The 15,840-nt window shown below is 33.6% G+C and overlaps 2 protein-coding genes across 4 annotated transcripts in view; one reads left to right on the top strand and one right to left on the bottom strand.

Annotated features, from left to right (window-relative positions):
* Positions 1 to 15,840, bottom strand: part of LOC128996906 (glutamine-rich protein 2-like) — a 30,600-nt gene that overhangs the window by 2,920 nt on the left and 11,840 nt on the right. The window contains exons 4-9 of the mRNA XM_054422432.1: positions 6,006 to 6,118; positions 3,767 to 3,828; positions 2,898 to 3,188; positions 1,853 to 1,978; positions 1,253 to 1,438; positions 123 to 310 (exon numbers count right to left, since the gene is read on the bottom strand). Of these exons, the coding sequence (XP_054278407.1) occupies positions 123 to 310; positions 1,253 to 1,438; positions 1,853 to 1,978; positions 2,898 to 3,188; positions 3,767 to 3,828; positions 6,006 to 6,118 (966 nt within the window). The remainder of the gene's footprint in view (positions 1 to 122; positions 311 to 1,252; positions 1,439 to 1,852; positions 1,979 to 2,897; positions 3,189 to 3,766; positions 3,829 to 6,005; positions 6,119 to 15,840) is intronic.
* On the top strand, positions 8,982 to 12,316 carry LOC128996908 (uncharacterized). Of its 3 annotated transcripts, none has more exons than XM_054422433.1 (3): positions 8,982 to 9,090; positions 10,194 to 10,227; positions 11,733 to 12,316. In XM_054422433.1, exons 1-3 carry the CDS (start codon positions 9,070 to 9,072, stop codon positions 12,125 to 12,127), a joined length of 450 nt encoding a protein of 149 aa, XP_054278408.1. In that variant the 5' UTR covers positions 8,982 to 9,069; the 3' UTR covers positions 12,128 to 12,316. The 3 variants fall into 3 exon arrangements, with proteins under 3 accessions (XP_054278408.1, XP_054278410.1, XP_054278409.1); XM_054422435.1 differs by having other exon boundaries at positions 8,996 to 9,075; XM_054422434.1 differs by having other exon boundaries at positions 9,005 to 9,133.

Below are 15,840 nucleotides of genomic sequence, written 5' to 3'. Positions count from 1 at the left end.
TATTTTGGCTAAAGCTAAAAGGTTCAGTTATCAACCCTCTAAAAAATTCTACCTCTTATTGAGTTTCTTTAACATTAAATGAAAAATAATATCAGCAGTAGGCCTACATCGACTTCTCTCACCTTATAACTCTCCTCTTGGACCCAGCCGCCAGTCCTTCTCTCTTCTGGGCAGCCAGAGCCTTCATTTTGTCCTGGAGTACTTTGAGTTTCTCATTCACGTAATCTTTCAAAGGAGAAAATTCCATCTTGTCAAGTTTATTTTGAAGATCCGTCCTCAACAAGTCCACCTCTTCTTGCCAAGATTCTTCCTGAGAAATTGATTTGATTTTAAAAGCTGAGAAGATTTTTTTCAATTAAAGAGTCGAGTTTTACTTTTTAAATGGAGAAAGTATGGCTCTCAATAATCTTACAATAATGTTTTAAAATTTATTGCAATTTTTGTAAAATTCCCCATAGTTAATAGTTACCCTCACCGTTTACCCCACGGCAATTTTATATAATGGAAGAAAGATTGTGCCAGTTTACCAATACTGTTTATTAACACATGGAGTGCGGTCAAAATGTCTATAGATGCACCCCAGGGCCTAACATTTGTTTAATGTACAATCTAAACTATTGTTTCTAGAAGTAAGGATTAACGTCGTAAACTGTGTTTCTAGCCGTTATTCCGTCCAAAATCGCCGTGGTCACTGGTGTCTGCCGGCCCGCGAAGTGACGTTTGTGCGCACCGTGACAAAAATACTTATTTTTGAACTCAAAAACACTGTTTTCCACTAAAAATCTTAAAACCACTAAAACTAATATTTACAAATTATATACAGCCCCGTCCTCGCTCCCAACCATTTCAAATTTCAATTCACACTGAACCTATTTTAATAACTATGCTCCTCACAATGTGTGTTACAGTAAAAATTATATTTTCTCCATAAGGTTTGATTTTATTATAGTAATATGGCATAGTATGCTTTGGTTCAGAAACAGTTGTCCTATCAGTTTGGCTTGTCTTAAAAGTATTTAACAGGAATCAATAATTGACATCAACACATCTTGTCATTGGTTTGATCTAACTACGTCCATTTTTTCTTTAAAACTGGGAACTTTTGGGAGTAGGATATCAACTTCTATCGGTTGGCCTAAATAGATTTAATGTAAAGATTCTTCTACAAACATTAGCCACCTTCACTATTTATATCAACCCAAGTTTACAACTGGACACAGAATTCTCTGCATTAGAGTAAAGCTAGACTAACATGAGTCTCGAGTCTGCTGAATGCGTCTTCCACAAGTGAGGTTAATTGTCCGATCTGCGTCAGGAAGTGGTCGTGAGAGACTTTCCGGTGAACCACACTAACGTCGGCCTTGGCAGCCAGGCTGTCCTCTAGGTTGGTCTTGTCAGCTTTGGCTAGCTTCAACATCTCAATCTGCTCCGTCAGCACCTGCAGCAACGGAAACATGAAGAAAATTACCAAGACTCACGGACACATTCAGTAAATAAATCACAGATACATAGAGAATAGAAATAAGTAAGTAATCCATAGACATACGGAAACATTCAGGAAATTGGCCATAGACCAAAGACAAGTTATTTGAGAGAATTCTTTGATAATTATATTCATCAGATGAGAATACATTTTATTTTGATTTCACCGTTGTATAGAAACCCTAAAGAAAATTGCCTCTGATATATCAGAGGATATATCTTATAAGATATAAATTCATTAGTTTTATTTTCTGTTGTATTTTAATGATGTATCCGTATAATATAAACTTGTTCCTATAAAAATATTCTTAAATTGTAAAACACAGTGGTTATCTAGAAACTGTTTGTGGTTAAGTGAATGCAACCTTACGTCTATCAGCATTTGCTTCCTCTCACTGTCCTCATTCAGTGTGTTTGCGGTGAGTGTCAGGTTGTCCAGGTCATGCTGGACGCTGCTCAGACTGGAGATCAGGTTGTTTATGCTGACCGCTTGATCCTGCAATTAACAACAATTTGGTACAAAGGAGTCTCCATTATGGAATCTTTAGGCATCCGATTTTACGTATAATCACACCCTACTTGTGGAAGATTGAGGACTGTTATTCAATGGAAAACAACGCTCAAAGCCTTATAGATTTGTCAGCAGTGGAACTTTTTTTATATTATATGTACATGTTTACGACAGGTTTTACTATTTCTTTACCTTTATTATTATATCTGACCTTGTTGCCAGTAGCTTAACCTTGCCTCAGTGGTTTGGGTTGTTAATTAAGACTACTTTAATATTTAAAGTTCCAAAAAATATGGACTAGTTTTGGTGTTTCACCCCCATTTTCAAATCCTTTTTCTCGTCAATCGTCATATAAAAATAATTCAGCACTTGCCGTTATCAAAATTACTTTATATAATTACTTATACTTTAAAATTACTTTGTACATAAAATACACACAGAAACAACAAGAAACATTTGCTAAACCCGTAACTAGTCATCCACGACAAATTATAGGATTAATTGACGACAGGTCAGTAACCTTATTTATATTAATAATCAATCCTGGAGGCAAATTATGAATAAATTCCAAATATTGGTGAAGTTAACAATTCAAGAACCAGTATGAGATTCTTTTTTGAGTTCATTAATAAATATATTATATGGCTGTCAGGAAAGTCTATGTAGACAGAATAGACTTCCCATGTAATGTTAAAATTTTAAGAAAAACAAATTTCACCCAAGCTGTGTCAATATTTGCTTTTGAAATCACAATCATTATAAGAAAGGAAATACACATTTAATCTTGGAACAAACATAATTAACCAATTAAAAAAAAAACTTTGTTACTACTCGTCATGTGAAATTCCCCAATACCTCCCAAATATTCTCTAATTTGAAAAAGTTTATAAAATTTGTAGACCACCTGCATAACGCCGATCGAAATTTTTGACTCCTGCGTCAACAAGCTGTTCTTTGTCCCCAGCCTCGTCAGGTTCACTTTTTCGTTGATCTCACCCATCTCTCGATCCAAGACCTCGATCTGTCGAGTCATGAAGGCCAACTTCTCGTCCAATACATTGTTCACCTTTGTCAGCTGATCCTCATGTAGTTCTACCAACTTCTGCATCTGCACCAACCTCTGGCCCAGCGGCATATCTTGGTCCCCGAGATCCAAGTCTTTCAAACGATCCACCAATCCTTCGATATTCAACATCTGCAACGCAAGATTAATTGTTATCGGGACTGCACTTTGTGCTGTGTAGGAGGTCTTGTATCTTTAGGAATACTGTAAAATAAATATTTGAAAATTGCACAGTGAGTTACATCAACACACAAAAATTGCAGTTTTCCTTTCCAGTTATATATCAAGTGGAGGTACCTAAGTTTTATTTCCAATACTTATGAGACCAAAGAGAATATTGTATAAATATTTATGGATAGCAGCCGATACAAATATTTCACCCATCAGGCGTTTCATCAGAGACTTTTGGAGGAATGGTGTTCAGACACCAATCAGTAAACAGTTATCAAATTATTTGTTTTCTCCTCATCATACTATAAAAGCAAAGGGCTGTACATGTAATTCCTAACTACACCAAACAATCAGATTTTAAGATTATATTGTCATCCTGGCCCATACTACTGTAATATGTTTTCAACTGTTTTGTCAAAAAACTTCATAAAACTCTACACAATATACTTTGTTTGGGAAAGACTACTTTTAGGTACATATTAAGTACAGTACAGTACAAGGTTGGTTTCATCTACAACTGATGTTCTGACATGTTCTACCTTTTCTTCAAGACCATCGATCTTAGAAACACTTGCTCTCATCTCTTGAAACGGGACAGTTTCTGTAGGACACAATATGTTAAAAAAGCATAAGTGTTGGAATCTGTTAAGGTGTTAATTCATTACAATAACTACTTTTTTATCAATTTATCTGGAGCTCAGCTCATGGACACTAAAACACAAATACTCCTGCAGAAGACGACATACAAAGGGGATAAAATAACTTTAATACATTACTTCCTGCCAGAGAGCTTGGGTTGGTAAGTGAAAATATGTAAAAAAGCTGTAAATAAAGTATTGATATCAAGAGAAAGAGAGTGCTTCTGGATGTACTTTTTTTCAATTTGTGGCTGTTTTTCTGTATCAAAGTAATTTTTATTTTACAAACTATTTAGCCAAAGTATGACTTGAGTTGTTTTGAAAATCATCTTCTTTGTTGAAAAATTGAAAATGTGTTGTCAAATGTTTAGCTCACAATGAATGCTGCAGATATTTAATATCATGGCTGCCCACAAACCGAAACCCCTTATTGTTGACATAACTTCAAATTATACAAATCAAAATTTCTTTTATTTTGTATAAAATAAACATTTGTTACAAGCATTTTACAAATATTACATATACAATACTATACAGGGTGAAAAAAGGTAAGACCCCCCCTCCTCTAATATTTTTCTTAGTAAATATACAGAGATATCCTTTTGGTGTTCGTGCAATCTTAGCAGGAAGTTTCATTTTATGATTTTGAAATTTTTGAGTGCCCCCCCCAAAAGGGGGATTTGGGGGCAACTCAAATATTTTAAATGTAACCCCCCTTTCAAGTGACACCTAATTTTGAAGTGTTAACAAAAACTTAAAGAATGGTGAAAAGTGAAAACCAGAGTTTGCTATCTCTTCTCTATCCAAAATGGTAGCCCGTCAAAAGTTTCATGACGTTACTGTTAAATTTATTTTCTTGTGTTATAAAACGTAATTTCCTCCCTTAAATTTATTCCTAAGTAAATATTACAGAGTTATCCTTTGGATGGTCATGCAGCCTTGGCAGGAAGTTTCATTTGATGATTTAGAAAAATTTGAGTGTCCCCCAAAAAGGGGGACTTTGGGGGCAACTCGAAAAACTTTAATGTAAACCCCCTTCAAGTGACACCTCATTTTGAAGTGTTTACAAAAACTTAAAGAATGGTGAATCTGAAAACCAGAGTTCGCTATCTCTTCTCTATCCAAAATTTTAGCCATATTACCATTACGAACCAATATTACCATTGATTTTCAACAACCTTTGACGGGCTACGATTTTGGATAGAGAAGAGATAGCAAGCTCTAGTTTTCACCATTCTTTTGTAAACACTTCAAAATGAGGTGTCACTTGAAGGGGGTTTACATTTAAAATATTTGAGTTGCCCCCGAAATCCCCCCTTTCGGAGGGACACTCAAAGATTTCAAAATCATAAAATGAAACTTCCTGCTAAGATTGCATGACCACCAAAAGGATATCTCTGTGTATTTACTTAGAAAAATAGGCTATTGGAGAGGGGGTCTTGACTTTTTATTCACCCTGTATACTGCAGTTGCTGAAATATAAATAAACAAAATAAAACATGAGAAAACCCGTGCGTGGGAGTGAGTCGTCAATAAATATTGAACAAAAAGAAATAAAAGTTTTGAAAACATAGAAAATACAAAAAAAAACCTAATTACTGATGGCATGATTACTCAGCTTACACAGTCTTCTGAGGTCTTATCTTTATAGGTAGAAAAAACAGTGAACCAAGTTATCATTATTATAATTTGAGATGGGGACGCCCCCTATGTGTGTATTTTAACCCAAATATGAGTGAAGGATGAGTGTAGAATGGAATGTGATGCCTTGTGTAGCTTTGTTACTAACTAAGATCAACTGTTAAGTAGTAGTATGGTAGTATAAATAGTAGATGATAAGTCAGGACCATTTAAAGCCCAATGATCAGAGACAGCTGGGTCCAGTTTTGAACCATCAAAAGCTACACTCTTTTCTCAGGTTCGAACCGGCAACCTTTTGATTACTAGGCTAGCACTATTACCACTAAGCTACCCAGTTCAGTTTTGCTGCAGAGCTGTGATTCGTTGGAGGACATTAAAATACAAAACCTCTTTTCCCTTAGAAATTAATCCACTCCGTTGGATTTTTAACACATGGTTGATGTCGATATGCTTATTTGATAGTATGATGGCTAGTGTAATAGTGTTGGATAAAACATACCAGTAGCACCAGCAACAGTCTCAACCTTAGCCTTGAGATCTTCAACGTCCATCTTGAGAAGGTTGACATCCATCAACAACTCATCTGCCTTCTCAGGTGACAAGCCACAGCCACTGCAATATACACAATTCAGATGTATACAATATGTCTACAACGTATGTACTCGCGTGGGGTGTTTTTGACACCCCATTATTATATATTTGTTATAAATTATATTAGCACTAATAATTGGTAAATAACAATTTTTGTTGTTATTTAAGTTTATTTTATACTGTTTCCAACATGAAAGAGTTTTTTTATTTTAAGTTATACAATCTAAAAATCATATTTCTTTTACCAACTGCAATTTGTGTGTGTATTTGGTCAGGTTTTGCACCATTTTTGTATTTAAAAAATATGTATTTCGTCATTGTACTGTTTTACATTGAATTATCATACAATTAAGTGATTCTCAAGAACCATAGAGTTTGGATGAAGAATTATGTGTTCCAACTAGGGAAACAACGAGGTGTGTGGTCTCTGTTAAACATTGCATTTGCCCGTCCACATATAAAGCAAGAAACCCACTGGTCCGACACTCTCCGACACGTCACCTTCTGTCAAGGCTCCGACACCTTCCGACAAAATTACTTTGCATTATTTTAAATAGACTGTAACCCACTAGTCAGACACGACACCTTCCGATCCGAAACGTCACGACAACATTGCTCTCTGGGGCATTCTTGTCGGATGTCGGATCCGTCAATTCTCCACTCTGCGTGCACCAGGCCTAGATTTACTGTCTAGCTTTGTGTGTAATCACAATATGTGGAACGGATATGGAACATGTGATCACAAGAGTGTGATGTTTTTGTACAATTATTGGTTACGGAGAAAATTCAAAGAATTTTTATTTTAAAATTCCCATGTTATTCTTATGGAGAATATTATAAAATATTGTAAGTTTGCTTACTGATGGATATATTTTGATCACACTTGGTAAATTTCTTTATTTTATACTAAATTATTAATACTTTACTAAAAACCACTTTTTCACCCTCCCTGTAGCAGCAATCCTAGGTACTCATAAAACCTAATGTTAATTAAATACACTTAATTGAAAATCAATTCAGGTAAATAGAAATTTGCTTAGTCGGCAGGTTGGCTGCGACGGGGGTATTATTGTTTACGTTTTGTACTGTACTTTTTGCTAATTTCTCTGTAGTTCAGTAAATGTTACCGGAATTATCAAGGTGGGTCTAGGAAGGTCCTTGACCATTGTAATCTCTCATACTAACAGAGATCTTCATAAATGTTATGGACTTTTTTCATTATTTGCTCCCTAACTACTGCTTGTGAACAGTATGTGATCACATGTCTGCTATTTTGATTGGGGGTGCGATATTGACCTCTAGTTTGCGCCATTTAATTTGTCTTGATAAACTGTTTAAAATGAGGGGTCACATGATAGGTATTTACTTTTGAAAATTTGGGGCTGCCCCAAAAATACCCCATTTTGGGGACCGGGTACAAGTTCTAACTTTAATGAAAAAGTGCATTTTTTTATGTTGTAAACATGTGCCGAGTTTGGTTTTCCCACTGCCACACGTTATAAAGTTAATTGGGGGTGTCCAGAGTTTATCTTGCTTGCTCATCTTAAATAATTAATATGGCTGCCATTTTGATTAGGGGTACGATATTGACCTCTGTTTTGCGACATTCAATTTCTCTTAAAAACCCTTTGAAATGAGGGGTCACATGATAGGTGTTTACATTTGAAAATTTGGGGCTGCCCCCAAAATACACCATTTTGGGGGCTGGGGCAAAGTTGTAACTTTGATGAAAAAGTGCAATTTCTTATGTTGTAAATATGTGCCGAGTTTGTTTTTCCTACTTCAACGCATTAAAATGGTAACTGGGGGGTTTCAGACTTTTGCCTGAACCCGTATAATTTTAAAATTTCAACCTGAAAAAAACATAGCGGCAATGAATCAACGGAAATGGCCTGTATTATTTCAACACATGTTAGAAATCTAAAGCTAGAATGTTAGTATCTAAAGCTACTACACTATTGTATTTTATTTAATTAATTTATTTTACTTTTCTTATTGTATTTTAATGCTATTGGAGACAAAACTTCAATTATTATGACTTAATATCAATATGATTATTTATAGTTGGAGGTAGTCATCTATGGTAGTATATATTTTAAAAACCTATGTTGACCATACTAAGCACCCGAGAAACATTAATAATGTTTACCAATAAAGAACTGTATAAGTAATTGATGCTCCTATTTATTTCTGTTAGATAACGAGTCGTTTAAAAGCAGTATTGCGCAAATTTACTTATTCCACCTTTATTAGTTTACGCAACGATCGTATAAAGACAGTCTTTAAGACACAAGTAGAAATGTTAAGGTACGAGCCTTGGCGAGTGCATTTAATTTCTATGAATGTCTTAAAGGTTATGTTTTCGTACATAATCTCTCATTGCCACTAATTGTGATGCAACAACTTATTGTCCCAACCAATCACCATTTTATAATCAATTAAATTGGCCTTAACAGCTGATAAGTTGACATTCGAAGCATACAAATTTTACTTCTTTTGCCTCAATCCTTAAACCTCATTGGTCCAAACTTGCACTGTAAAGTAACAAAACAATGCTGTTAAGTAAGTAAACAATACTGTAAAGTAAATATTGTACATTCTAAGAACTAGATTGGAAAAGACTAGTTTGAAAAACAGCTGTAGGGTAAAAGCTTTTCGTCCCAGGATTATTATCATCAACTTTACGTACTTGATGATTACACTTTTCCTTAAATTCCTAAGATAACGTAGTACTGTAGTAGCTTTGTTTTATCATTTTATCATTTTTTTTACAATACTTAGTTCACTATTTTATATTATTGCGCCATGTAGTCGTACTCTATAGTAGTGAACAACACCTGTGCCACTTGTTTAATAGCTCCAATGACGTCCAATAACCATTTAACAACTTGTGGCTGTAGCTAGTGGTTCTTTATGTATTACGACGAAGTCTGTGCAACTATATAAGGAGTTTCTCAAAGAATTTGTCCGTGATGAGGGTGCGAGTCTTCTTGGTGTGTCTAGGATACAATATTTTTAATGATAAAAAATCATAGGGTAATGTTGAGTTGTAGTATTATTGTACATATTCTTGCGCAAAACATTTAAGTTTTTACATGGGGTGTAAGTAGATGTTAAAAGGAAAGAAGCTATGGGAATGTGTGGCTTGTGAGCTACATAGAAACAACTGAACAAAAACTTTCTTCATGGTTATTCACAATTATTTATAGCTCCAGTATGTAACTAATTATATTACAACGCTCTACTCAAACGTTCTTCTTTCGCTGTGAGATCTTACTTTTATCCATTGAAAAATAATCAATATTTTTATAACGATCAAAACACATTATTTTAAAGATACATATAGTAGACCTTCTTAACAGGGACCGGATCTAGGTCGGATAGCTCAAATGGTCGGTTAAAACGGGAAATCCATAAAACTAACAAAATGAAGTGCTATTCGTTTTGAATGATATAATAAATTTTTTGAAGACTTAGTTGAATTTTTATAAAATTTACTGTTTATCTTCTTTTTTCATATTGATAGGAAAAGTCACAAATAAACACAAAACAGGGTTTTAAGTCAAATACCTTCAGTGAAATAAATTATAGATGTAGGCAAGAGTCAATAAAAATGCTTACTTTGATAACTTTAGTACTGTAATATTAATTGATGCTTACCAAATATATCACAATATAGTACAGAACCTTTGGTCGAAATTAAAAAGACAACCATTTTGTAAATACAAAACAACTTATTCTTAGTCACATCCTGTGGAGATAAGCGTATGGCTCCCATCGCTGAGCGTGGGGCTAAAGTCCCGAGATTCCTAGAAAGCGGCCGTTAAGACAAACTGCTCTCAAAGCAAGGTAGGTTAAAACAAACGGTAATATTTTACAAACGAGGGTGCATAGCCCGATTATCGGTTAATGCGAGGTCGGTTAAGAGGGGGTCCACTGGTAATTTCATGAGAATTTGATATATAAAATACTATTTTAAATAAAAAAAATTCAATTAAGATGCAAACTACGTATTTATATTTATATAATAAAATTGAATGTACATGCATACTAATAAGACAGAATATTCGATAATTTATTTAAAATAATTTTTCAGGTATTCATTGTTTCATTCACAATGGTACCATCAGGTAAATATAATTATACACTAATAAATTAAATACTAATAATTAATAACAATAATAAAGATTTGACTGTCCAAGTCTGCCACGCAAAGAGTAGTTGCATGCTGTTTCAATTGAATAGTAATTTTACTTTGTAGTGATATTTAAAACAACATTTTAACAAAAATTGTCGTTTTCATTTTAGTGACAAACCGAAATATTCAATGTGTCTATATATTAATTATATTCAATTCTGAATCTGGGTGCGTTTCCTGGCACTTTCCTCTTAAGGGGAACATATTAATTATTATCAATGATTTCTTTTAGATATATCGATATTTTTGTTTTTCATTTACGATCCATATTACATCTGATTTAATATCTTCAAACGCATTTAAATTACAGACAGACAAACAAACAGACATAGCAAATACAGAGTTAGGCAAAAGTCTGAAACCCCCCCAGTTACCATTTTAACGCGTTGAAGTAGGAAAACCAAACTTGGCACATATTTACAACATAAGATAATGCACTTTTTCAGCAAAGTTACAACTTTACCCCAGCCCCCAAAATGGGATATTTTGGGGGCAGCCCCAAATTTTCAAATGTAAACACCTATCATGTGACCCCTCATTTTAAAGGAATTCTCAAGACAAACTAAATGGCGCAAACTAGAGGTCAATATTGCACACCTAATCAAAATGGCAATAATTTTGAAATATCCCCTTTTAACTTTTTACAGGTTATAGCAGGAAAACTAAACTCAGCATACCTTTATAAAAAAAGAGGATTCACCTTTTGGCCAGTATTAAAATATTAAATTTTTAAAGTTAACTGGGGGTGTTTAAAGTGTGGGGGGGTGTTAATAATTAAAATGGCTGCTATTTTGAATAGGGGTACGATATTTACCTCTGGTTTGCGCCATTCAATTTCGCTATCAACTTAGCTTATAGTTTAAAACGTTAGATTGACGTTTGACCAATCAAATGACAACCGAAGCTAACATCCTATTTGGATAGGCTATTTTTCAATCACATGGATATGATTACCACATTTAACACACAAATGCCACGTACAAATCGCTCTCAACACAAGAACAAATCGCTCAAAAAAATAAAAATAATAAAAAAATAAAAATAAACTGCAGAGCTCAAGATATAGCATTTACTTGTGTACATGGGTGTGTAAATAAAATGTAATGATGTTGCATTGAGTTTCAAGCTTTTTGTTATAAGGTAACATTTACGTAATATCATGGTTGAAATAATTATAAAAAAAGCAGATGAGACAAAACATTTTCCAAATTAGAATCTCTAACCAAGTTTATGATTATAATCTACTGTATTCATTATTTCATTGCTAAACATATTCAGTTATTTATCATGCTATTTGTCGTGTTAGATACTTTCAGTTAATTTAAGTTTGATGTTACGTAACTTTCTTTATAATTTCTGTTAACAGTTTAGCTATAAAAATACCATTATATACTTGTTTCTACTAAACAAAGAAGTAATTTCATTTTGATCTTCTAGGAAATGGAATTAGACAATACACTCTTCCCAACAATTCAAGGGAAATATCTTTTACAATATCCCAAACAGATGACAGGTATATTCGTGGGGATTGCTACAGTTATTTTAAAATCCCATTGAGTCAAGGTACATATACGATCGCCTATAAATGTCCAAGTACGCCATCTGAAACAAAGGGGGACGATTTTCTTATCATAGATGGGACCCTATACAGCGACAAGTGTAATGAAGTCATCAGAACGTCAGAACACCGCTGCGTCAAATATACGATCACCACTTATCATATGAGCGATTCACAAATGGACAAGGAAGAGTGTACACATATCAAAAACGCCATTGCAAAAGGAGTTTCTGTAAAGACTCTTGAAGAGATGGAAAAGCAAAAACAGTATTAGATGTGGAACAAGAAGAACAGGATAGCAAGGTGGAACAGGAAGAAAGGGATAGGGAGATAGCGCAAGAACGGGCTAGGATTGCACCTTGGGATGATAAATATTGAAAAACGTGACGGTATATTATGGTTCTATTGTAGTTTTGCACTCAATGTATAGTAAAAATCTGAGATATGTTTTGTTTCTTTAACCTGAAACCCCTAATCATACAAATATATATATAAGACTAGTAATTACCCGGCACGCGTTGTGTAATATAATATTAACCAGTGGCTTGTATAGGGACATAAGTCCCTAAAAAGATTAATAATATGAAAAAAATTATTCTAATATTTAAACAAACTAAGAAATATATTATCTATGTGTCATAATAGATATCGCTGTACGCCATATCTTTTGTGTAAAAAAGAGTTGTTTGTCTTTGTTGATGTTTTTTTTTTCATTAAATCAATCGAATCACTACTTAGGTTTGACCGTTTAACTCTGCTGAAGACAGCAAACATATGATTTTTTGTGAATAAATATGCTGGTTTATTTAAGTAGCTTTGGTCTTATTTGTTAATGAAGTAAGTCCTATAACAAGTTCCAATTGGAAGAAAAACAATATTTTTTGGAAATTTAAACAGGTACTGTCTGTTGCTCGCAAAAAATTAAGAATCAGCCGATGATTAAGCCAAATTTGATAGAATTTCGATCGCACCTTTAACAGGAATACCACCACATAAACTTACACTAGTTATAATTTTTTTTATGTTGATCAGAAAAAAATTAGGGTTAAGTTTGGTCAATATGATGCCTTTTTACTTTGCCCTAATGTTATTAAGCCTTAACAAAAGGAGTATACACTTAAATATTAACTGGGTAGGGATACACACCTTTATTTGCCTTTTCATATTTTACGAAGACAATGTACTAGTTAAGGTTTATTCATATGTGAGGTTTATTCACTGGTTTTATACAGAGTGAGTTTTAAATGAGTTCCCCCCAACTTTTTCTACATTTCTAAAGATATCAACTCCGGACCACGTCAGATCATTGTAGAGTAGTAAGTACTTCTTGACTGGGTTAAAATTTTTGGCCGCCATCTTGGATCCACCATATTGGATACAAAGTTATTCTATCAAATGGAAAGGTAGGGTTGTGACCCACCGTTCCAAACAACATTGTTACCCTTAATACGATGTTGCAATCCGTTTTTGAAAACATTGATCAATTCTAAAGTTATGAGAACTTTTTATAACTTTATTTTGAGCCTATTTTAGCATTGTGCAATTTACAAACTAAGGCCATAATCTCAAAATAGTGCTAGTAAAGATAAGTGCACCATTCATTGTCGACCTATTTTCCAGTAGCACATTGTGCATTACTTACCATAAATAATTGCGTTGTTGTGTAATGCAAATATATAACATCTATATTTCCAAGAATATAGATATTGCCATCATACAATATCATATGTATTTTCCTAATCTAATTGGAAACTAGTTTTCTTTGTCTCAACTAATTTGAGAGAACGGCTGGGTGTAGAAACTTGGTAGATGTGTCCAAAGAAAGGTTGGTTTGTAGATGAGCCAACAAAAGAGAAATGAGCTAATGCCCCAGAGGCCTTAATAGTGTAAAGAAAAGAGTTGTTTACATTATGAGTATATGGTTATGTTACACTATCTATTTATCTAATTCCGTAAGCCCAAAATTTTACAATGAAATTGTGAGCGAACTGGAGGCCGTAGTAAGCTGGGAGAGGTCTCATTTTAAAGGTCTGGGCATGAAATGTTGGGGAAAAATATTCGTTTTTCTTAATTATGCACCAAAAGGTTATTACAGAATAAAATAATTCACATTTAAATAGCATGGGAATCTAGGTCATGTCTGCTTTGTTTACTTTAAAACATGTGGTTTAACTTTATTTAAAGCATATGGTAATATTAATATGTACTATAATGTATACAGGGTGTTTCAGTAAAGCGTAGTGGGCTATACAGATTCAGATTCTACATGCAAAAATTAGTAGAAAATGTAGAATAACTTTTTTGTATTTCGGCTTAGTTTAGCCGTAATCCACCATTTTGTATTTTTTTTATAATTAATAACTCAAAATCCCTTGGAGACATTTTTATGAAACTTGGTATAAACTTTAAGTCTACAGGTATAAACATTGTCTGAAAATATCTTTGATTAGGCTCATCAAATTTTCAAAATGGCGGTCATTTAAAATTTTGTTTTAATGGCTGGTTTTCATGGAACTTAACTTTAAAAACTTTTAATGGCCGCCATTTTGGAATTTGATGAGCCTGATCAAATATATTTTTGGATAACGTTTATACCTGTACTTATAGTTTATTCCAAGTTTTATAAAAATGTCTCCAAAGGGCTTTTGAGATATTAATTATTTTCAAAAAAATAAAAAATGGCGGATTACGGCTAAATTAAGCCGAAATCGGAAAAAGGTTATTCAACATTTTCGACTTATTTTTGCATGTAGAATCTGAATCTGCATAGCCCGTTACGCTTTACTGAAACACCCTGTATACTACTATAAAGCTGAAATATACTTTTTCCCAATTTTATGCGTTTGGATTAGTTAATGGAGTACGATTGGTTGTGTTATAGGTATGTCTAAAAAAGTGTAAAGTTTGAAGTAATTACTGGAGTAGGCAAAGAGGACATATTTTTCAAGCCAAAAATTAAACTAATATCTACATATCCTAATATGCCTTTTTAATTTACAAGGACTCAATTCCCATCGCGATTACCTTTCGCTATTACTATAAATAAAGCGCAAGGCCAAACCTTCACAAAAGTTGGCATTTATTTGAAAAACCAGTGTTTACCCATGGTAAACTTTTTTTGCTTTTAGCCTGGTAAAGCGGCCAGATGATGTTAAAATAGTACTAGAACCAAATAAAGAACAAGGAATCGACCAAAATGGATACTATACAACAAATGTTGTTTTCAGAGAGATTTTGTTATAGAATGAGCATTTCAAAATTTGGAGGATGACATTATCTCTATGTGTTTTATCTAATACAAACTTCCTCTTTTAGCGAATTTCCCTATAGGGAAGTAGCTATTACCGTAGGTGGCACGGTAATACCTAGACCCGGGACCCATTTACTTTTTCATTTTGATGTCCCCAGAGGCCAAAAACACCATTAGTTCAAATTTTTGTATAATATACATATTATGTATACGTTTTGTATATATATATATGTCCGTGAACGCGATAACTTGAGTAATTTTTGTCCGATTTTGATGAAATTTGGTTTAAAGGTGTAAAGCGGGATAAACTTGAATGAGTTCGCGAACCAGCATGATCGGATCATGGGAATGGGGCTTTACGGGGGGTTTTATGGGGTAAAAATTGGTTTTTCTCACTTTTGACCCTCAAAACACAATATTTCCCAATTTCTCTTTAGACCTTTTTAAAGAGCTTAAAAAAACAAATAATTTAGTATATAAAAGTATTTTTGTTCGGTTATTAGTAACGGAGAAAATTAAAAAAATTGTAAATTTAAAATTCCCATGTTATTCTTATGGAGAATACTAGCTGAGTACCCGTCCTTCGTCCGGGGTAGATGTATGTTTAAATGGTGCTTTTTGAAATCTGAAATTAAAAACATTGTAAAATAAGTAAACTCAAGGGAGGTGAAAAAGTTTTAATATGAACATGTTAAAATAAAATATATATTTACAATACAGACTTATAAACAATGTTT

The sequence above is a fragment of the Macrosteles quadrilineatus genome, unplaced genomic scaffold (genome assembly GCF_028750875.1).
Source record: "Macrosteles quadrilineatus isolate MER2022 unplaced genomic scaffold, UCM_ALF_1.0 Scaffold_6__1_contigs__length_79288215, whole genome shotgun sequence".
In the NCBI taxonomy this organism is placed as follows: Eukaryota; Metazoa; Arthropoda; class Insecta; order Hemiptera; family Cicadellidae; genus Macrosteles; species Macrosteles quadrilineatus.
This window is presented reverse-complemented; position numbering and strand designations above follow the sequence as displayed.

Bases quoted from the DNA above. Each gene is read 5' to 3' on its own strand.
- LOC128996908 (XM_054422433.1), top strand. From the start codon at position 9,070: ATGAGGGTGCGAGTCTTCTTG. The intron at 9,091-10,193 runs GTGTGTCTAGGA...ATAATTTTTCAG, and splicing joins TGAGGGTGCGAGTCTTCTTG to GTATTCATTGTTTCATTCAC. The intron at 10,228-11,732 runs GTAAATATAATT...TTGATCTTCTAG, and splicing joins ATTCACAATGGTACCATCAG to GAAATGGAATTAGACAATAC.